The 24,864-nt window shown below is 33.8% G+C and overlaps 1 protein-coding gene across 1 annotated transcript in view; it reads left to right on the plus strand.

Moving 5' to 3' along the window:
* The window catches only part of LOC138175717 (voltage-dependent calcium channel subunit alpha-2/delta-1-like), a 429,557-nt gene that overhangs the window by 342,539 nt on the left and 62,154 nt on the right, over positions 1-24,864 (plus strand). The window contains exons 12-15 of the mRNA XM_069106216.1: positions 1,778-1,867; positions 9,049-9,126; positions 12,275-12,349; positions 14,784-14,858. Of these exons, the coding sequence (XP_068962317.1) occupies positions 1,778-1,867; positions 9,049-9,126; positions 12,275-12,349; positions 14,784-14,858 (318 nt within the window). The remainder of the gene's footprint in view (positions 1-1,777; positions 1,868-9,048; positions 9,127-12,274; positions 12,350-14,783; positions 14,859-24,864) is intronic.

Raw genomic sequence — 24,864 nt, forward strand, 5'->3', positions numbered from 1 at the left:
ATGTGGTAGAGAATATAAAGCAGTGGACTCAGAGAAGATGGGTTCAAATCCTTCCTCTGACATTTTTTACTTTTGTGAATGTGAACAAATCACTGAACCTAGTTGTTAGTTTCCTCATCTATAAGATGATAGTGTTGGACTAGAAACCTTCTGTCCCTTTCAGTGCCTCAATTTCCTCACATAAAAAGGGTGTGTGTGTAATAATGGCACCTACATCCCAGGGTTGTCGTAAGGATCAGTTGAGATAATGTAAATGTAAAGCACTTGGTAATCTTTAAATCCCTCTATAAATGCTAGCTGTTGTTTTTACTACTGTGTAATTAAATAGGTTTCAATGGTGGGTATTATTTTTCAGAGTATACTATACTAAGTATAGAAACTGGAAAAAAGATCAATGTTCTTTGTGTCTAAGCAAGTTAGAAAGGAAAAAAGAATCAAGAAAATAGTTGTTATGATGTATTTTTAAATCATGTCATCTGTCTCGAGGATACATTTGTATTATATGTAAAATGAAATGTTTAGAACAGATTTAGGAGTTTTTATCTGGGATCTGTGAACTTCATTCTTTAAATAATTTGATATTTCAATATGATTTATTTTCAGATTTCATAAATGTTTCACATTTCTTTTCATATTGTTGATATTATTTATATAATTTGCATGTCAATATTATTAATTTCTTTTGTAACCCTTTGTAACATTGTTCCAAGAAGGGGTTTGTAGGCTTCACCAATTTGCCAAAGGTATCTATCCAAAAATTGATCCAAAAGATCAGGAATCCATGGTCTAAATGAACTTTCAGGTCCATTCTAGCTCCAGATTTGTTTAATCCTGACTTTTGAGATAGGACAGATTTAGCTCTCACCATAAATATAATAAAAAATACATTCCCAATCAATTTGGTGGTGAAATGGTCAAAAGATATTTTAAGACAGGATGGGTACCCACAGATTTTGAGTAGGAAAATCTCCAAAGGCAAATTAAGATTAAGTGAGAGTTTACTTTAAGAGAAAATGAGGTAAGAAAAAGCAGACAAACCAAAACCTCACATTTCAACAGCAAAGTCCTAGATAAGTTGTCTGCTTATAACATATCATAAGAAGATGGAAGACCATGGGATAATTTAAGTAATTATATATTATTTTTGCAAGAAATTTGACTGCTCATATTATTGTTGCTTAAAAAATCATAATCTACATTATTACAGAATGAAAGTCTACATTTTTAGAATAACATTGAATTTGTTTAAAATATAAACACTGAATACATTCAGTCTGAAATAAAACAGCAGCTGCATTTGAATCTACTGTGGAGATTTGGCTCAGTATTTCATTTATTTGTTTATGTGTTTAAATGCAATTTTGAATTTCAGCCAACTCTGATAGGAAGGCAGACTTGGGCTTGCTTTATTTATTTATTTTTAAGATCAGCACTCTATCCTATAAATCACAGTTTTCAGTAGTTCCTTTTATAAGACAAACTACAAGAAAAATACAAAATTCTCTTCTTTCTATACCTAAAGAGAATAATATCCTGATTGTCCAAGGATAAGAAATAGGATGGAATATGTCACATAAATAGAATGAGCTATATACCGCTGACTTAAAGCATGATAGAAATATCACTTTAAATTGTCCGTGTTAGTAATGAAGATAATTTATTTTCCCGTTATTCCATCTAAGGTATTTTATATGAATTTTTCCATTATTTCAGTATATTTATAGATTATTTTTTGTTATTACTTGTCAAGTGATTGACCATTCTATCCTTTGAATAGGAATATCTGGATGTCCTGGGAAGACCAATGGTTTTGGCAGGAGATAAAGCCAAGCAAGTCCAGTGGACCAATGTATACTTGGATGCACTGGTAAGGTTTTCTGTTTTTTGTGTGGAGATGAATATTATAATTCTGGCATATTAATGATTTCTAACTACTTTGTTGTTGGCATTCCCCTGTCTGGATCTCCTCTCATAAATAAAAGTCTTAGAACCTGCTGTTATGGCTTAGGTTTGTTAATTCGCAGTGTGCAGGATTGTTTTTTTTTTAATTATATCACAATTCTCAAGTTGATTGAAACTATGGGTAGAAAATATGATTATTTTACATGGATAATTATGAACTTTTATGTGACAAATATTAACATGAAATAATCTTATTTAAGAACTGTTAAGCACCAAATATGTTCAAAGTAGTGAGCATTAGATACAAAGGTAAATAAGGTAGAACCTCTGAACTTTTCGTTTATAATAAAACACAGGACAATATAAAATGACTACAAATATTTATTAAGTTAAGGGCAGAATAGAATATGTTAACAGTATAAGATCTTGAAGTATTATATAATTCTAAATAATTGTATGAAGGTATGAGAACTATGTAATTCTAAAGACTAAAGAGTACATTACTACCTAGTATATAAATATTTAATGTAGACTTGCTTATTAATTAAACCCAAATGTATATGCAAGGTAAAAATCTGTTTTGTGGTCACATCTATTGCTTATTATGATTCAAAATTATTGTTATCTAGTTTGCTCTTCAAATGGTAGTATCCTTAGCAGTCCTTGCCCTTCCCACCCCTAGACTATCCTCCCCTTTTACACCCATTCAATAGCTTCTGCCTCACAGAAGTGCCACATTTGCAAAAGTATCACCAAGCCTGGCCTAATAACAAAGGTCAGCAATGGACCAGTACCTGTTAATAATGTTCCTATATATTTCCACCCAGAGTACAGTTTTTCCTTTATTCTTAGAATTTCATGAAGCTGGTCCTTAATTTGTCCAGTTCCAGACACTCAAACATGCCCTGAAATTCCTAACTACCACCATTCTGATATCTCCGACTTCTGCTTTTTGGAATTCACCATCCCCAATGCAATATGGTTTCCTTTTGGAAAGCTCTAATTTTAAGAAAATTTGTTCCTATGTTGAATTGAAATTGGCCTTTTTATCACTTCAACAGTTTTGGATTTCCTAGTTTCTCTTTCCAAGGCCAAGAAGAACAAAACTGCCTCTTCAAAATGGCAGTCTTTCAAATATCTGAATATAACTCTTTTGGCCCCTTTAGGTATTCTCTTGCCCAGACTCAAACATCCTTAATTTCTTCAGCTGATCCTTATAACATTGCTTCTAGCCTCTTCATCATCTGAATCAACCTCTTGTAGATAAGCTCCTTCTTGGCAAAATTCATATTAAAATAATGTGGTAGAAATGATATCTGTTTTATATAAATTGGGAAAGTTTTCCATAAAAGGGCCAGGGAGGCCATCCAGTTGGACTGAAGAACTAAGGCTTGAACTGGACTTTTGTTTCCTTGTCATTTGGAACGTAAAGTCCTATATGTGGGAAGCCAGGGTCCTGGCAGTTTAGGTGTATGTAGTCCTGGCTATGTAGCATGTATTTCTGCTCTAGCTTTGTTACCATGGTAAACATGGTGATGGAAGATATAGCAACATGTGGTTTTCTTTTGTAATTATAGTGTTTTAATATTTTATCATAAGTAAAAGAGAGATGGCCTCAGGAAGATCTGGTTTGCAATTCCATATACTGGCTTTATAACCCTGGGCAAATCATTTAATCTCTCCATGTTCCAGGCAAGTCCTTAAGAATATAAATTGCAGCATTGCTAGAGTTTTCTTACCAGGAAATTCTTTATATCAATAAAACCACAACTCCAATTCCCTATCATGTTATTTTAATTAAGATTTTATGGTTCACGTGTGTTTAATTAAGTTTGAATTCATCACTTGAATCATTAAGGTAGTATGAATTCATCGTGGTCCAGAATAAATGTCATTCCCAGAACTGAACACATAACCTAGCTATAATCTCTGTATGACTTTAGTCAAAACATCAATGTAATGAGTTTAATAATAATAACTAAAATTCACATTGTCCTATAAGATCTGCAATGTATTTTACATATTTAATATCATTTGATGCTCCCACCCTGGGAGTTATATGTTAATATTTTTCTTATTTTATATATGAGGAAACTGAGGATGGGCAGTTTAGTGATTTGTCCAGATTGACACAGCTAGAAAGTATCTGAGGCAGGATATGATCTCATGTTTTCCTGAGTCCAAATCTGGTCCTCACTTCATCATACCACCTACTTTCCTCTCGGGTACTCTGTGTACCTATAAAGAGTGAAAAGAAAAAGTAGACCCCCTCAAAACGGTACCTTGGAAAATGCCTATAATTCAAAAGAAGACTAGGGGGCGGCTAGGTGGTACAGTGAAAAAAGCACCGGCCTTGGAGTCAAGAGGACCTGGGTTCAAATTCAGCCTCAGACACTTGACACGCTTACTAGCCTTGTGACTTTGAGCAAGTCACAACTCCAATTGCCCTCCAAAAAGCAAAAGAAAAAAGAAATTTTTAAAAAAGAAAAAGAAAACTAGTAAATAGCTATCTTATCATTCCGTTCATTGTAGGATACTAAAATTGTATCAATGTAGTCTAATTTCTCTTTTGCTAGTATTCTGCCTCCTCATGCTATAGACTCATAAGGGACATCATAGTCTGTGAGAACCCCTAGTTTTGGTAGAGGAGGGGTTTCTTCCTTGTGAACTTTTTCATCACATCCACCTTATTTCATACTTAAGTAGGTTTTTTTTTTAACTTAAGTACATGGCTTAATGTATATCTTACTGTGATTTTCAAAGTTTTATTCCACCATCCCAACCAGGCAAAATCTCTTGGTATCTCAATTCAGTCATCTATCTACTTCTGATAATTCTTCTCAAATCTCCATCCTTTCCAAATTAAAGGGAGTAAGTTATATGATTACATAAAAACAACAAACAAAATTAGGTTTTAAAAGATATACACATATATCTTTTGCTTCAGATTTGGGGTTTTAATCAGTGTGAGGGCCTTCCAGTGTGGTACATACTTCTGCTGATATAGGATGGGAATTCATCTACAACTTACAGTCTTGAACAGTTGTCTAGAAAATTGTAAAGTTAAGAATCTTAACCACAGTCACAGTGATAACCAGGTACTATGTGTTAGAGGCAAGACTTAAACCTAGGTCTTCCTGAAACTAGGGCCAACTATCTATTATGCCATGCTGTCTTATTTAATACTTATTTATACTTTTAAATTTAGGCATGCCTTCAGTAGTTTTTTCAGTTTGTTTCTTTGTTTTTTTTACAAGTATTGCTTTTGGTGATTGCATTGTGATGATGCAATCTTGATTTGATTGTTTAAGTCCATTTATGAAATTAGATTACCTAACAGTCAGGGAAAGAGCTTTAGTAATTCCTAGACGTTTCCATTACCCACAGGGCCAATTACAACTGAATATCAATTTTGTATATTAACATGTAGCTGCCATACCATGGTAAAGGCAATTCCTAACCTATGCTAATTCACATTAAGGCCAAGGATAATCATTTAAATTCATCAAAAAAAATAATAAAATTGCTTTACTTAAACTATATGATTCATTTCCCTGGGTCAAATGTTAATTTTTCTTTACAAAACAGCCAAGCTGTGATACTATTATCCTTATTGACAATTCTTCCTTAGTGCTTAGGGATGGGACATGAAGAAAATCCGCATCAATGTCCTGGAAATAAAATGCTGATTCAATAACCTTTCCCCTACTTAGTTGGCCTTATTTTGCTGAATATGATACAAAACATGAAGAGCAAGATCATCTGCTCTTCTGGCTACTTATCGGTTGATTCTTGTAAAATAAACAGATACAGGAAGTTGGGGGGAAAATAAGCATTATTAGCAGCAGTCATGTCTTCTGATATAGATAAAGTAAGGCTTGCTTACCTCAGTCTCTGCTAAAAATACTGCTGAACATTCATCCCAACCTCACATCGTTACACAAGTTCACATGGTCAACAAGAGTTGTGCTGTGGTCATAGCGTTTCGATTTCTGTAAGACCATCATGGGACACTGTGTGACTGAGAAAAGCAATTATTGTGCCCTGCTGGATTTCCTATGGCCAAAAGTTCATTGACCAGAATGTCTGGTTTTCTGGTGAAGTTCTAACTGATAGCATAAGTGACTTTAAGAGAAAGTTCATGTGGTCTCTAAGTATGTCCTTTCAGCCTGGGAGGGAAAAAAATTGCTTTTAATGAAGCCAAAAAAACACTGCCTGCCTGAGTGGATGGCTTTGTTTTATACGGCAGACCCTGAAGAATACCCATTATACTGTCTTAAAAAATCCTGGGGCCCAATTATAGAGATGTCTCCGATTTCTACACTTCATTTAACAAATATTTCTCAAGTGACTAATCTGTGTTGAGGGGTGCTAATTGCTGGGAGGGATACATAAATGAAAGAGACAGTTCCTGACCTCAAGGAGTTTACAGTCAAATGGAGCACACAGCAGATGCACGATATATTTTTGTGGACTGAATAAGTACAAAAGTAATTATAATAACAAAGTTAAGTTGGATATGTGGCATAAGACAAGTATTAATATTATAGGAAGAGATCAGTGCCAGCTTTTGGGGTGGACAGTGCAAAAGTAGTGTGAAAGCAAGTCAAGAAAAGTGCCACAAAGAATATGGCATGTGACCTGGACTTTATGGAATAGGATGGGGAGTCTTTGCTTCCACAAGTTATATGTTTTGGGGGAAGAAGATGAAGAGAGACACTATAAGCAAAGGGAACAAAGGCAGAGACATAAAAGGGCTCCAGAAAATTCACCAAGACAGTTCAATCTGGCTCCTGGTGTAGGGAACCTATGGCCTTGAGTACACATGTGGCCTCGAGACCATAGGTTCCCTACCCCTGGTACACTCTCCAATATAAATAAGGTAAAAATGGAAGATAAAGTCAGAAAATTATATTGGGGAAGAACAGAAAGGGCTTTAAGGTAATATGACCCTGTGGCACACTTATGGAGAACATGGACAAGAGTTACCATAGGAAGGGCAGTTATGGATGGATTGTGTTTCTGTATTTTTTTTTATTTTTGGCTTTGTTTGGAGGGGAGAGGGCAGGGCAATTGGGGTTAAGTGACTTGCCCAAGGTCACAAGGCTAGTAAGCGTGTCACGTGTCTGAGGCCAGATTTGAACTCAGGTCCTCCTGACTCCAGGGCTAGTGCTGTATTCACTACACCACCTATGGTTTATGTTTTTAGAGAAAGCATGGGCTCCAGTGAGATAACAGACTCATTGATATAATTTAGAAAGGAATTAGATTTTATTCACTTATGCAGTGTAGAGTCACTAAAGTGTTTGGGACAAAGGGAGTAACATTATCAGATCTATGCATTAGGAATATTAATATCCAGGTCATAGGATAGACTGGAAGGTTGAAACCATTTAGCTTTATAGTGAATGTTTTTTATGTATTTCAGTAATACCATGAAAATTCCGAAGAAAATTTTAAGAAAGGCCCAAAATTCAAAAATAATTATATCTGTACCTTATTTTGCACAGTTGTCCTGAAAATTGCATATAAATTCTAATTCCTGTTCCATGAATCATTTTGTAAACAGAAATATATTTATATATCCTATCACTGCTCTATAGGTATTTTTGAGTTATGAAAGGCAGCAACATGGGGAGGGAACAGGGGGGCCACGGTGTAGAGTAAGGAAGAGGGAACTTGAGAGAGAATAGAGAAATTGTTTCTCCAGGTTATGGCCCTCCCTAAAACGCTCTTCTTTCCCCAACTCATTCCCACCAGCTTGGATTGATTTTAGGTCCAGTCACATGTATGGATTTAAACTGTAGTAAAATAAGAAAATTGATGTTAGGGATCAGATTGGCTGTGGTTCTTTTAAAGAATCCTTGGGATTATATATCATTATATATTCCTGGTTGTGTAGCTCCAACCACAATCTCTGCATTTGGCCTGAGTAGTCGAGTACGAATCCTGGCTCAGTTACTTACTACCTACCTGTGTGACCATGAGCACAACCCTTCACTGTTCTCAGTCTCAATTTCTAATTTTTATAAAAGAAGGCAGGCTTGGACTAAATGATCAAGAAGAACCCTTCAGGTTCTAAATTTACTTTACTACCTGTGATCCTGTGATAAGTATAACCCACCCTGGTAAATTTAAATTATTAGAATGAATTACTCTTAATACAGTAACTTTCAAAAATATCACTTAAAGATTTCAATGTGCTAAGTATGGCTTGGGTAAGAAATCAGCAGTATCAATTCCTTACCGTTCATTTTGGTACATTCATTTTCAAGTGTCTAGTTGTTTACATGACAGAAAACTGATTTCTAATCATTTTAAATCCCAGATTAATTGCCTTTTATATACTGATTCAGGATGCATTATAGTTTCCTGAAATTTCTGGAAGTCTTCTGCTGTTCATTATTTTATTGCTCCCTTTTCTACTTTGCCATCAAATGCACAGTTTTACTCCTGAGAGAGTCTTTAGAAACTACTTTTCTTAAAAGGTAGACAGTATTAAATATAACATGAGAAAGCTAAAGGGTCAGAAGTATAATTCTCCAGGAATTATTACTGTAATCTTCAAAATTAGCATAAGGTCATAAGTCCAGAGCACGAAAGGAACAAGAATGGGATTAAAAGAAATTAGGTGAAGACAAGTCAAGATGTTAATAGAATGAAAAATGAAAACTGTAGTGTTGTTGATTGTGTGTGGCCCCTGCTATCGGATGAATTGTTGCTAGGTCAGTAAAGTATGAGCTGGGTTGTTGAAACATTGATAGGTTGGTGATCATTTCCATGGCTTGATAAAAGCTATTTGTGAAGCTCTCATAGTATTAGTTAATATTGCACGTCTCAACAACTGTCTAAACATTCCTGATTCTTTCCCATAAAATATGTCAAAATTGCAAGGGGTCTTTCTCAGAACATAAGTTTGCAATGGATCTTCCAAAATTTGCTAGGTAGTTTTTATTTTCTTTTTCACTTTTTATAAACCAAGAATGAAGTATCCTGTCAGAAGAATCAAAGGCTAATGCATTTTTTTTAACTGAATTTGAGTATAGTTCTTTAGTGTATGTTCCTGCCCTTAGTCACTCACCATGCCACAATTTAACATTATTCTTCCTTTTCTTTGCTTTTCTTTCTTCTTTTTTTTTTTTAAAGGAACTGGGCCTTGTCATTACTGGAACACTTCCTGTCTTCAACCTAACAGGCCAAGAGGAAAATAAAGGCAACATAAAGGTTAAATGTTAATTAACATTAGTATTATTACTGATGATAATAAGTGATAAGGTGTGAAACTGAAGCTCACTACAGTTAAGACACTTGTGTAAGGAAATACCCACATTATGACCATTTTCTGAAGAGAGAAACAAAGGCTAAAAGTTGGTTGTCTGCAAAATGGATGGGTAATTGATGTTATCTGAATATTGTTCTAAAAGTCATTATCTTGCATTGCTATACCTAATTGCAAACAATAAGAGCTAGATTTCAGATTCTGCATAAAATATTGGCAGGAGAAATAGATTGATGATCATAGCAAATGTATAGTTGCCTGGATTAATGCCAGATAAAGCAATTGGTTTTTTGTTTTTTTAATCATTTTTCATTTGTAATTCTAAAAGGTCAATTTAATTAGTAAGTTATATCAGAGTTAGACCTTCAACAATGAATTTTGTAGCCTTATAGAATGTTAGGAATCTGGCCTTAGAATAATCCAAACTGGCTGTATAATCTCCTGCAAACCATTTAATCTCTTGGTGCCCCAGGAAACTCTCTAAGACCTTGGTGGTTATCTATATTGGTAGTCGGAATTTTCTCTTTGGAGAGTTTACTAGATGTTTGAAATCAAAAGTCTGGTTCCCCTCATTTTTACCCACTTAGTGAGAAGAAGGCACACTTCATGGAAATCTATTCCATTCCTTAGTCTTCATTAGTGCTCTAACTGCATTGAAATGTCGCATGTCTGAAATAATTTTGGAAACCATCAAGCTTCTGTTGGTACAATAGTTATTTACTCATTTATTTTTGAATAATGCGTTTTTAATAACAAAATTTGTTCCAGCAGCATTGGGTTAATTGTGAAATGAATTCATTACAGCTTTTAAGACTGTTGTGAGGTTTTTTTTTTTTTTTAAGACAACGAACTCGTGTCTAATCAATTTATTGATCACCTTTTGGAGTAGCATGCTTAAGTGCTGGGGGAGATATAAAGATGACTAAGATAAATAATGGGTAATTTGGCCAGTGCTTCTGAAGTTGAAAAGGTATAAATTTTCTCTTCAGAGAAGAAGCATTATTTGCCTTTGACATATATATTTGACCTATAAGTTAATATAGTAATCCTGGGGGCTCATTACTATATTACACACACACACACACACACACACACACACACACACACACTCACACTCATTCTCTCTCCTCCTGGGAGAATTCCTGGGTATTTGATGGAATAGCTTAGGATAGGGGTGGGAAACTGCAACTTCAAGGCCACATGTGGCCCTCTAGGTCCTCAAGTGCAGCCCTTTGAATTCAAAATCCAGATTTTGTTCTGTGAAATTTGGATTCACTCAAAAGGCCACACTTGAGGACCTAGAGGGCCACATGTAGCCTTGAGGCTGCATGTTCCACACCCCTGGCTTAGGGATTGCTTGTAACTTGACTTTTACCCAGCTTACCGTAACGCTTGCCCTCTACTCAAACTGACATATTGGATTACCAGAGAGTAAGCACTACTTTTACCCTTTAAGTTTCCAGGGGTAGCCCAGACATAGTGAAGGTGTTTTTTCTAAGACTATAGCTCATGAACTACTATTAAATATACGTTCCCTTGTTGGCTTTAAGGTGAAATTAACTAGTCAGCCAGACTTAGTTTGTAGAAATGAGTTTTTACTAATGTGATATAACCATAATAATTGGTACAGGCCATTCTCCCTTAAAGTATACATCACATCCTCCCACAAGTACATATAAAGCCCAGGGCAAAGTGGGCTTAATATCAGAAAACCCATGTAGCAAATGGTAATTTATAGCTCAAGAAACTCTTTTTGCTAGAATGCTTAAGATAGCCTTCTTAGGTTTGGTTTAGTGTTTCTAGTGGTCTTCTTGCACAACCTTGAACCTTCCTTTATATGGCATGCTAACACTGTCTTCAGCCACTGCTGTCCTAGGAATGTTGCCATGATGCAAATGAAAAAGTCTAAATCCTTTGATATTATGAAGCTCACAAGGTTCTCATCCAGCCAAGAGAGGAAAGGTGACAAAAGTCAATTCCAGGCCTGGGACTTCTCTCTTCCCTCTCCCCAAGTCAGGGGCTTTACCAAAGGGATTCTATTCTACCCTACCAGTATCTTAAATCCCTCAGTCAGTCAGTCATTAAATATATATTAAGTACCTACTATGTGCATTGGAAATACAAAGAAAGATCAAAGACAGTCTCTGATTTCCAGGAGCTCACAGTCTAATGAGAGGCAATATGCAAACTATGAATAAACAAAATTTATATAGAGATCTTTATGTTTATTATACATATGTAAATTTATGATATATCATAAATTGCAGATAACCAATGGCATTAACATTAAGAGGGATCGAGAAAAGCTTCTTGTAGAAAATGGGATTTTAGCTAGACCTTAAAGGAAGCCAGGGAACTGGCTAGATAGATAGAGATAGCATGATGTAATGGATAAAGTCTGCTCCAAAGACAGGATGATATACTTTCAAGTTCTGCCTTTGATACATACTGGCTTTGTGACCCAGGGCTGGACACTTAACCCCTCCTATTCTTGTTTAACTATCTATAAAGAATATAAATGTGCTGACCTGCTTTGGCAGAGGGGGAGTTTCTTCACCCAAAAATTTCTTATACCAATGAGATCACAGGTCCAGTCTCTATCAATAGCTGTCTGAATATTTTCATCTACAGAAAAGATATTACATAATTTTATTTTATGACATTCTATTCCATTGTTTTATTATCATGTCAGGGAAATATTAATCATCACCTTTTGCTGTAGATAAAAATCATTTGCATTTTCCTGTGATAGTAAAAAGAATACGGTAGCTGGTCTTGGTCACCAAACTAATAAACCTTATGTAAAGTAGTGATGATAACAGTGTTCTTCTAGATGTCAGGTGCTATATAACTGCTATGAAAAAAATTTTCATTACAGTAAACCATACCCTCATAATGAAATAGCCAAAAAAAAAGGTCATAAGCTGATATTTAAAAGGCTCATTACGCATATGTGCTCAGCCCTTTCTGTATATGGGAAGTCTTTGTAATTTAATAAGATTGGATCATTTAGGAGACAAAGTTGAAAATATATAATACTTTTTTTAAAATTAAGTTAAGCAAATAAATTAACTTTCCAAAATCTTGCACTAGAACCAACTGATTCTTGGTGTAATGGGAGTCGATGTGTCTTTAGAAGATATCAAAAGACTTACACCACGCTTTACGGTAAGTTGCAGTTTTCTCCTTTTGCCCAGGTTTACCATAATGCAACTTAGTGCAATACATTTATGTCCTTTTGTTAATTCCAACATTCAAACCTGGTCTCTAATCATTTAGTTCACTTGAATTAACATATATACTTATTACGTGTGAAGGGTACTTTGCTAAATACTATGGATAATATGAGGATAAGGAAGATAAGGGCCCCTTGCCCTTAAGTACTTCATATTCTGCTAAAGTAGATAAGTGACAGGTAGGTGAAACAGTGGATAGAGTGCTAGGTCTGGAGTCAGGAAGACTCATCTTCCTAAGTTCAAATCTGACCTCAGACACTCACTTGCTTAGTGACCCTGGGCAAGTCACTCAACCCTGTTCGCCTCAATTTCTTCTTCTGTAAAATGAGCTGGAGAAGGAAATGACAAACTATTCAGCCAAAAAAAAAAAAAAAAGCAAAAAACAAACAGCAACAACAACAAAAACCCACGACCAAAATGACTCAACAACATTGCTGATAAGCCATTTGTTTATATAGAATATATATGTGTGTGAAAAATACAGAATGTTATAAGAATTCAAATAAAAGGGGAAAGTACTCTGGATTGAAGGATCAAAAATGGATTCATTGGTCATTTGAGTTGAACTTTGAAGGGTGGTTTAAATTTTAATTAGCAGATTTGGAAGACCCAGGATATTCTAAATGAAAGTAGCAAGTTATGAAAGTAGGACAGAACTAGCCATGGCCAAGGCTTAGTAAATCATCTGTTTGATTGGAGCTAAATGTTTAGGAATATGAATATCATGTAGGTTGGAGATGGTAGAATACTTTAAACAATAGGTTTGTTTGTGCTAAAGTTAGGCAGTGGGGAGCTAGTGAAGGTTTTTCTGAAGGAAAAGGAGATGAGTGCTGTGCATTAGGAGTATTAATCTAGTAGATACATAAGAATATCTAACCATCAGAACTGTCCAAAACTATAATTAACTGCCTCATGAGGACTGTATTTCCCTTTCACCTGAAGAGATTGAAGCATAGTCTGAATGTCAATTTTTAAAAGTTTTACAGGGGATATTGAATACTTTAAATAAAAAAACCAGGGCTAGATGATTCTATGGTTCTATCTCTAAAGGTTTATGAAATCTAGATTAGACCCTCAGAAGAGAGGCTGGGTCAGGAAATTAAGATGTGGGAGTCTTTTGCATAGATAAGATAAATGAATCTGTGGGAATAGATAAGATCAACAAAGGAGAAAGTTTAAAGAAATATGAGCGACAGAAGCAGTCTGAGAACAGAGACTTGGGGGAGGGGATGCTTAAATTTTAAGGAGAGAGAGAAGAATTAGAGCCAGAAAGAGCTAACAAGAAAGTAGAAGGGTTCAGGAGACTGCAGTGAAATAAAACCAATAAGGGATATAGTTTCAAGAAAGAGCAGGAAAATGGCAACTTGAAATGCTACTGAAAGGAAAAGGAAGATAAGGTATAAAAAAGGGCCAAAAAAAAGGGGGAAAATATTCCAGAGAGAAGTTTCAGTATAGAGCAGAGTATGGAATGAAGGACACAGGGGTTATTTAATTTTCTGTGACAAGATGGAGAAATAGAAAAGTTGTGAGTTTTGAGAGATTGAGGAAACTATGGCAGAGAGCCTCAGTTTACCCATTAACCATAAAGGTTATCTTCTGAGATTAGTATAAGCCACTTGGAAGATTGGAAGCCACTTGAGGAGATTGGAAGTACTTAGAATAGCAATTGTGGGGGTGAAAGGAACAGAAACTTTGCTGAGGAGTAACCGGAATTTAAATAGAATTAGGGCTGTAGTAAATTGTATTAATACCAGGAAAATGCCTGGATGTATCACCTCCACTTAAGAGTAACTAAGTACTCATCACAATGAATATTGTCTTTTTGCTATGATTCCTGAATTGTAGGTATTTATCAGAAAGCCCTATTCAAGAGCAGAACATACACCAAAATCGCTTTTTTGATTTGAGAAGCCTTAATAATACTGTATTTTTGCAATGCAGTTTTGGTCTCTAAAATATTTAGATCAGGTATTCTTAGCCTGGAGTCCATGAAATTTTGCAAAATAGTTTGATAACCCTATTTCAATATAATTTGTTTCCTCTATAATCCTAAGTATTCTATCTTAGACATTTAAAAATTTTAGGTTTCTGTAAACTTCCTTAGATTACCAAAGTGGTCCATGACATAAAAAAGATTAATAATTCCTGATCTGTAGCATATTCCAGAAATCTCTAACTCTTTGTTTCACCATGAAACCAGCAAGAATCAAACAGTATTGCTCATTGATAAATAGAGAAGATACTTGAGTTGTTATTCAGTGTGACAAACATTTATCTACCTTTTAGACAGCCTTGAAGGGAATAATCTAGATTTCCAAATATCTGTCATTGAACTGTGTGGCATTTACATAATTTTCTTCTTTCAGCTCTGTCCAAATGGTTATTATTTTGCAATTGATCCCAATGGCTATGTGTTGTTACATCCTAATCTTCAGCCAAAGGTATGAAAATCTTATCTGTTCAGAAATTAGATAATTTTCTTATAATGTCCACTTTAAAATCTAATATTGTATCTATGAATTTATCATCTCCTGAAAATAATTTAAAAAAACAAACCTTATGTCACTTGACTTCATTTCATGACTCAGGAAAATAATCTTACTGAATATGGACGTCCCAAAAGTCTTGGTCAGTTTTAAGTTTTAATAACTTGACAAGTACAAATGCTCCAGACTTACAGAAAGCAACAATCGAAAGGTGACTTCCAATTTTAAAATATTAATAGGATTCTTGTAAAAATTAAACACAACTATTGTCTTGTGCTATACATCGCACTAATCAGTTTTCAACTTTGTAAAAAATTTCATCGACCCGTTGCTCAGGGCCTGAAAGGGCTGCTTTTGTAATCTGAGCTTCAAGATCATCCAAAGGCAGAGATTCTGATGCATACATGACAGTTTTTCCATGATACCATAACAAAAAAGTCTAGACAGATCAGGTGAGTGAGGTGGTCAAGCAAAAGGACCTCTACCAATCTATCAGCCTGGGAATGTGTCATCCAGAAACTGTCAAACATACAATGCACAATGACAGGGTGGTTCTTATTAAAATTGTAGATTTATTCGAAATTCATAAAGCTAAAAAATCGAAATAAATTTTAAATGATATTTTTGTATATCTGTGTTATTTATACTTCTGATTTTATTAGAGCTTAAATCTGAACTAAAACTTTCAGGATACTGTGTATATTATATGAAAGCAAATTCTGTATTTGAATTTTCTCTCACAAATTTAGTAAACTCATCATTCATGCCTATTAATTCAGATTCTCTTTCAGATTCCCTTGGCTTATCTCAGCCTCTGAGTCAGAGTCAGTCTATTATAGGAAAATAATATATTGTAGAAACAAAGTAAAAACTTCATAAATATTAAAAATGTTTTCCTTGGGTCTCCAGCATTTCCCACTACTCTATTCAGATAACTGTTCAATCCATGTCACAGATTTTTGTCACTGTCTTCTTGAGAATGCTTAAAATAGAAGTAGAATTCAATTATTAAAACTATCAGGGCACGATATAGGAGTGAGTAAAGTTTATGACTCAGGACAAATGCTTCTTACAAGTAGAAAGATATTTTCTGGAAGGGAGTTGATTAAGCAGTTAGTGTATACTATACCTTAGTACCTCCAGCCCAAATCTTTTTATTCTCCATTTTTATGCCAAATAAAACATCTGGCACATTTAGTATTTCTTAACAATTAAAAGTTTATAATTTTTCTTGTCAAAATCTTCCATGTTAATTCAATATTTTATCTCCCCCTCTCCTTTTGCATTTATGTTAATCCTTTAAGCATTCTTTTCTTGACCTATTATATTTTTTAATTTACATTTTTACTAGTTTGGAATAACAACATGTAGCATCTAACCACTGCATGATATCACTTTTTTTAAAAAATAAAATATAAACTTCTCCCTAAAGATAGTTTTGAAAAGTAATTTTGGATCATTTTCTCTGCGGCATTGGTAGAATACAAACAATTGCATTTGATTCATGTTAAATTATGAACTCACAACAGATGCTAATTCCTGCCAGACTCCTACTCTGAATCCTCTCTGTAACCACCAAAATAGGGTGCCGTGTTCCCTCTGACTTCTGCAACAATTTCCATGAGATAAACAAGAGTGTACCCTATCCAAAAGTAAGAGCACATTACTTGGACTTTTTAGAGGCAGACAGCGAAAATAGACTTTGGTAGGAAAATGTTTCATTTAGAAAAGACTTCTGTATATTTGTTTCCCTTAATAGCATAGGACTCTAAATTTATAATTGCTAGTTCACTCAGAGGAGATGAAATTTACCCAACAGCAAGATATTTGTTTCCTTCATCCAGGTCATGAACCAGGGGCCCTAGAGAAGGAATGTTCTTTTATCAGCCTAAAGAGTCAGGGACACAGGAATAAAGTTTTCACCAAGAACAGTTTTTAGTTCAGTACTGCTCAGGAGAAATCATCTGGCAGATTCATATTTAATGGATACTTCTAGTATCAGATGTCAAAGTTTTGTTAGATAATCTCTGGCATTATAGGAAAGGCCCAGTGCAATGCCAGTCTGGGAAGTTGCTCCTGAGCCACCTATGAGCAAGCACTTTCCATACCCTGATAGTCATGGAAAAGGAAGTAGTACAAGGCCCTAGTAGACAGGTTAAGTGGAAAAGTTCTTGCATTCAAGTGATTCTCCTCAAACTCTCAAAAGATATGTCAGACAAGTAGCCAGTCAACTAACTAGCAACCCAGTGGTATATAAGCATATGCTTCAAAATTTTAACAGAATTATTGTCTCTTCTATTAGAATAGAAAGGCTGCTGGCATAGAGGATAGAGAACTGGCCTTCAAGCCAGGAAGACCTGACTTCAGGTATCACTTCTGACATATACTGGCTATGTAAGCCTAGGAAAATTCCATAAGTTTTGAGTGCTCTAGGCAGACAGAAAATTGCAGAGAAAGAGCTGAACTACAGTGGTATAGGGTGTTACCTCATTTGGGAGTTCCCTATAACAATGAAATCAAGGATCTATTATAACACAAATATAAATAATGCTTATTAACTAATAAATTCTCATTTTAATTTTAAAGTAGATTGAATACAAAATACCCCCCTTTTAAAACTAAATTGGATTATGATTATTTCTACTGTAAAGTTGACGAGCTTTATGGTTATTTTAACAGTTTATAATATTTGCTTAAGCAACAAATTGTGCCAGATGAATATCACAAATTCTTTTTTTTAATGAATTATTTTAAAATGCATTCATCTACTGCATTTAAATTGCAGCCTGGCCTATATTTTTATTCACACTACTACTAAGGTGGCACAGTTCTTGCATAATTCAGTTCCTTATCAATGAGAATATTCCTTACAACACTGCAGCTCAGGTCTCATTCATGCCTTCCCACCTAGCCCAGGAATCTCAAACAACCTAGTGAAATGTTTCTAGCATATTAGTATGATACTCTTTGGGATTTATGGGACAAAATAAGCAAGAATCTGTTTTCATCTCATTGTTTACCTGGTTATTATAAAAACATTAATATTTAATGTTCTTGTCACAAAACATATAACTTAGTTTTTGGCATATTTGATTCTGTAGTACAGTCTGTAACTATTCAGTCATTGTTTATCAAGACCAAGTGTCAGGTACTCATTCCAAACTAAAACGATTTTAGAGATGAGTTTGTGGAGAAATGAGTCTAGAATTCCAGCTCCCTTGAGGCCTTGACTAAATGAAGATTAAACTACAGACCAAGATATGACTGGATCCCTTTCCTTGGTGTGCATTAGGTTAATCACTCTGTTTATCCTGTGGTACTAAAGAAAGTTCATGTAGTTGTCCTGAAAATGAAATAATTTAAATATCACCATCTTTCTGTTTTTGCAACGAATATATATACATATATATTTACCCTACAAGATAAATGTAGAAAATGTGCCATTGTTTGTAAATGTTTTAGTATGTATTATGCTTCTACTATTATACTTGTAATATGATATTCTACTTATCAATTAAATTATCATAACTTATCCTGTATTTTTTAATATCCTCATAAAATGAGAGGCCATTTTTCTTACAATCTTAGTAGTTATTTCAGTCCACTATATTTAATTTAATATAACTTTAAATAAAAAGGTACTGTGAAGACTAAGGTGCATAGAATTGTTCCTTTAATGTATTTTTTTCTCCTAAATATATATGTTTCTAAAATAACCATTAAGTATGCTTTTGAATTTTTTATTATTAACAGGTCAAATTTTTGGTTGCCATTTTGTTGGTGCATGCTATACAGATTGATACAAGAAACTTCTTAAACTATGGTATAGTGTAAGACATCTAAGTAGACAATTTCAATTTAATCACATCTAATATTAAACCTAGATAGATGATGTCATATCATCTAACATACTAACTCAACTAATCCTAACGTTTGTCAGAAATTCATCATCAATAAAGATAAAGAAAAATATAGCCAATATATAACCTCTACAAGGTATAGTCGTATGTCTTTTAAAAGGTATTTAATGCTGTGTGCTTTCTGTTTTCTTCCTGAAAAGATGTAATCTGAATTTTTAAAAATCATCGAAAATGGTGAAGTTCTTGAGGAGAAGATGATGGCCAAGTACCCTTTTAAAAGTATAAATATCAGTGAATAGAGATCACTCTAATCTTCACTAGTGTAATTATTGCCTTGTGTATCACACTTTGTATCTTTTGCATTCTGGTAACCAGCATATCAAGTGTTTCTTTAAGTACAATGATTTCATTAATCTCTGGATCCAATCTAGTAATAATATCCTGATTTAACCAAATCTAGAAAAGAATTTGGAATTAGGTTAAAATACATGAAACTAATTTATTAATTATTTCCTCATTTTTTCTCTATAAAATCTTATATGACTTGAAAGGATAAATAAAAGTCATGATTTTAAAGGGGACATTTTTAAAACCCTAAAATTTAAATTTTCACTGATCATGTAAACCCTAGCTATATGTAATTTCATGTTTAATTTGGGAGCCACAGCTGGGAAAATGGCTGAAAAAGAGACCACCACCTTTCTACATGCATGCATTTTTCCAAGCAAAACATAAATCAGCCAATTTTGTATAGAAAGCATTAGAATTCTGCATATTTCTCATAACACTTTTCCCCTACTAACTAAAGATATCTTCTTAGTTTTCATTTGTCCAGCTTGGGTTTTCTTTGGTGGTTACAAAGCACTTACAACTCTAAGTTCAGAAGGAAGTTCTCGTTCCTAGGAAAATGTCATTAGGAGAAAAAGTTAATTTTCATCAAGAGAATGAACAACATTCTTTTGCTAATGCATAAAATTATAAATTGCTACTTTTTGTTGCTTCAGCCTATTGGTGTAGGTATACCAACAGTTAATTTAAGAAAAAGAAGGCCCAATGTTCAGGTAACTGGGATTGAAGGTAGTTATTAGTGCTTTAAGCTATGCTAAACTACAGCAAAGATTAAGCTTTTATTCCCAAAAGCTTCCTAGTGTTGAATGAGAAGGCTGTTTATTTGATATATGGCTTCCAAAGCATGGAATGTACATCCTTCTTTATTAAACTGAAGCAAGACTGTCATTAATGACAGTAAGGGATGTGCATTGACTAATAGCTGCTAGCAACAGTGATGCTGCAATAATAATATTAATATATTTACATAATTTTATCAAACAAATTAATTGGATATTGTGATTACAGTGTTTCACTAAGTCTACCTTTCCAATATTAGTTTAATAGCTTTTTAAATAGAAGTCAGTATAATGTGAATATTCCAAGTTCTACAGAACACAAGTTTCTCAACAAAACTTCATTCAATGTTTCTAGAAGCTTGATCGGGAAAAATAAATGTGGTGAAATTTACCAGAAGTATTCCTTGTCCATCAGCTGTAAAATATGTCCAAAGTAACTACTGAAAACAACTAAAAGTTCATAACACAACTATAAATTTGAATACATTGAACTATCTCCAAAATACTAAATGCTTTTTGCCATCCTGTTTGAATGGACATGTTACCAGAATAAGGTTTTGATATATGTATGTATATTTCACTAAATGTATGAGAAATGAGAAAAAAATTGTTTAAACATCTCTAAAAAATATTTTCTAGCTTAATATGAGTATTATTTGCATCATACTTAGCCTAAAAAAATGACTTTTGAAGCTCCATTAAAAAAAAGTTTAGTATAAAGAAGAAAGGAAGGAAAGGAAAACTGAAAGGTTCAAAGGCAAGTTTAGTATCATTCCTTATACAATTTTCATGGAATAAGGGAAAGCAGAACAGTGGAAATTAATACAGGACTGAGTGGGAACACTCACAGTACAAAACCTGACTCTGCTAAATGACTTTGCATAAGTGATTCAACCTCTCTGGACATCACTTTCTTCATCTACACATAAGAAAATTGGACTACATCACCTTTAAGACCCCTTAGAGCTCTAAATAGATGCTCATATGTAATATGTATCTGCCTAGACTAGGTTTTCTTTTGTTTTAATGGTATTGTGATGGTGAGGGAATATAGTACAGGGTTGCAAGAGTATACGTTATGTATTTATTCCAGTGCTATCCCTACCACCTGTTAGCTGGACCTTGGGCAAGTCATTTGTCCTCTATGTTCCTCAGTTTCCTTATCTGAAAAATGAAGCAGCTGAACTATATTATCTCTAAGGACCTTTTCCTTTTTATCATTCTATACTGCTTTTATTTTATTGCATAAGACTTTTATCTTTTGTGTTTCTTTTTTTAAAAAACCAATTTATATCCCTTTTCTCTATATTACATTGACTTATAAACTTATTTAATTCTAATCTTTTGGCATGTTTCAGTTTTTTTTAATATATATTTGCTTGTGTTCTTTTGTGGTCATGGGAATTTTAGTGACTTTCCATTCCAGTGGTAAATTCAACTGCATGAGGAAATCAGGAGGAGGTTAAAAAATATAAAGAGAATTTTTGTTCCTTCAGCAAAAATTCAAAATGGCAAACTAGCAACTACCTTACCATTTTAGAATAATATATTTCAAGAGATTTATGGGTAAAAATAAATTTATGAGGAGTCATACATATTTCTATTACCCCCAATTATTACTAATTAACATCAATTTTAATTTTAAGTAGGAATAGCCCATTCTACATAACTTTTTCTCCATAATAACTCTGAGAAATAGGGAGTCACCTGTTAATATTCTAATATTATAGATTGGAAATTAAAGAAACTAAGAATTTGGGATCAACAGTTCCAACAGCTTTCTAACAGCAAATCAGTGCTTTCTGATATCTAACCTAGACATAGAGGCAGTTGGTTTGTCTAGTGGGTGAAACACTGAACTTAGAACTATGAAGGCTCAAATTAGATACCTCAGATACTTAGTAGCTGTATGATCATGGACAAGTCATATAACTTCTCTTAGCCTCAGTTTCCTAATCTATAAAATGGGAATAAAAAATAGAATCTACCTCTAATCTACCTCTTAAACCCTTTGTAAAAATTAAAACACCATATAAATGTGAGCTACTATTATTATTATACTTTCAAGTAACCCTGTTTCCTTTGACCTTTTCAGTCACAATTCCATTGTTGAGTCTCTTAAAATTTGGTCTGCCAGGTTGCCATTTTAAATTAATTTAATTCACTGACTTAAAGCTTTGTGGTTTTTCTCCCCTTTGTTTTCTTTCTTTTCTCTTTCCTTTTTATTTTTTTTACCATTTCGTTTTCTTCTCTGTCTTTGTATGTTGGAATGGGACGTGAACATCATAATGCCAATTCTTCCATGACAATGCCTTCATGCATGCTGTTTGGGTCTGGTCATGCTATGCATTATCCATTGCATGTAAGACAATGATTTTACTTCTGTTTACATTTTACCATTTTTAATATTTTTGGACTGAACTTTCATACTGAGATGGTGGTGTCTGTGTGGTGAAGATGATTTATTTCTTATGACAGTATAAAAAGTTGACAGTAGTTTGACTCATCTATTTATGGCAATGGCGAGGCTTTCCAATATCCCCATTTATGAGACGAAATATGTTATAATTCTTCTAAGGAAACAGGTTTTCAAAACAACATACTACATTAGTTATAATGGGAGCTGAAACTGAAAAGTCATCCATCTATTATCTATTTTTTTGGCTTCTCCAATTTTGTTTATTCCAAATCAAATAACTGAAGATGCAGATATTATTTGCATAACATAGCCCACTTTTCTGTAAAATAGCAAACTTGTTAGCAGTTTTAGGATTAATGAATGAAACCATCTGCTTTCTTTTCAACAGTGTAAATTATCCTTCACAAAAATCCATCTGTATCCAATGTTCTAATTTTTTGAGGATGGGACAAGTCTTGGAAAGGTCAAACAGTTTATCCTATAAGTAAAATGTTTTATTATCCAGAAGTCTGTTATGGGAGAAATGGATGTGGTTTATTTAGAACACACATTCTTTTTGTTTTTCCCAAACGTAGAGCTTTACTTTTTAATCAAGCCTCCAGAGAAGGCCATAGTAGCTATATTCTGGTAAATGCTTAACAACCAGCTCACCTATTTAAATTTTTTTTAAAGTATACATGACACTCTCAGAAGTTTTATCTGCATTAACTTTTTCTATCAGTTTAAGTGTAGATAACCAACAATAATAAAATAAAGAAACAAAGCCCTAATTAGTAGCCCTTGCTGATTTTCTAAGGGTTAATGGTCACACTGAAAATTTAACAATTGGCTCTAAATGACCCGGTTTGAGCTGGCTCAAACACATCCCTGCCTATAAGTGAAAGGGCTTTGATCTACATTTACAGAATACTACTGTTTGGGAAATCTGTATCAGCCAGAGTTCTAGCTTTCCTTTTACCTTCAAAAAAGCCCTACCCTTTTATTAAGTCCACTGTAGCTTATAGTCTACTCAAATAAGTATCAGTTTTGTTAGTAAAATGGAAAAGTTATACCTGTTAATATTTTTTAAAAGCCATTTCTAGTTCTATGATTGGTAAAGCCCTAAGTAACACTCCTTTATAAATACCATTTGATATGACAGGCACTGACCCCACTCCCACACACAAATGTTTCTATGCTAAGCAGTTATTGGTAGAGATTTAAGTTTCTTGAAGGCAGACTGTCTTCCTTCTGTTTTGTATCCCCAGTATCTAACACAGTACCTCATATAATAGGTACTTAATGAATGTGCATTGATTATCAAATAAAATATTATTTCATTATTAATAACAATTAATGGTTTGTAGTCCAGGTAAAATCCCCCTTAGACATACAAACTAGGAATTAGCTTTTACAACTGTAATATAAACAAAACTGCTTTTATAAAAGCAAAGAGTAATTTTCCATTTGCTGTCTTTTGCTGTATAAATTATTCAGCTTTTTTCTTCAACTCATTTTGTAGATGTCCTTCTCTTTTTTTCTGTTATTCTCCTCTCTGTGTGTATATCTGTCTCTGTGTCTCTCTTTCTATGTGTGTGTGTATAGATACATAAAAACATCCTACATATATACATGTACACATATGAGAAATATGATGATAAATTAGTTAGACTGATGCCATTGCCATATAAAATTATCTTCTTTGCTTTAAACCATATCCTTCTAGTAAACATTTGCTGTTTGTCTTTTGAGGATCTACATTTTTTAAAGTAATTTTAAAACTAAAGTCATCCTCATTTATGGAGAAAAAAAGTTACTTTAGGTTTTTCTTTCCTTCTTGTGTGTATATATGTATGAACATAGGTGTATGTGTATATAGATGTGCATACATATAAACATAATACACACATTTATTTCATTGAAAACCTACTAAAAGTTGCTTCAATCAAAATTGTTCAGCTGAAAAAAACAATGCCACAAATATGTCATCACCATCATCATCATCATCATCATCATCATCATCATCACCATCACTGGCTCCGCCACCGATAGTCATTGGCTGAAGGCCTATTTGATAAGCATCTGAGTTTGCAATGTAGTAATAGATAACATTGCTCTGTATTTTGGGTATGGTGGGTAGATGTAAAAATAAATCAAAGAACAAAGATATGCATATAAAATAATGTCCCCAAAAACTACGTAAATAAGTTCTGCTTTTATAATGACTTGTTGACAGTATATGGAATTTGAATAGAGAAATATTTGCAGACAGAATTTTTTCAAACTAATGTCAATTAATGAATTGTAGCAATTTAAAGCTTGAATACTTTTTCAATAAAAAAGACTTTTTCCCCTTTAAAAGCAACAAGATTCCTTTCTCCTTTATTTGTTCATAGATCCTTTAGTTCCCTTTGAATTTCAATTTCTTTCCTGTTCATTTCTCAGAGTAGGACCCATTATGCACTATAGCCCTAATTTATGCTTTGGTTGATTTATTATAAGAGAAACCAATCACAAATACTGTGAATTATCTGAGTAGTTATCTCTGTCCCATTTGTCCATTATGGACAATCCAT

Source organism: Petaurus breviceps, unplaced genomic scaffold (assembly GCF_028583685.1).
Source record: "Petaurus breviceps papuanus isolate PSGF00001 unplaced genomic scaffold, PetGlider_PUasm1.0 79, whole genome shotgun sequence".
Taxonomy (NCBI): Eukaryota; Metazoa; Chordata; class Mammalia; order Diprotodontia; family Petauridae; genus Petaurus; species Petaurus breviceps.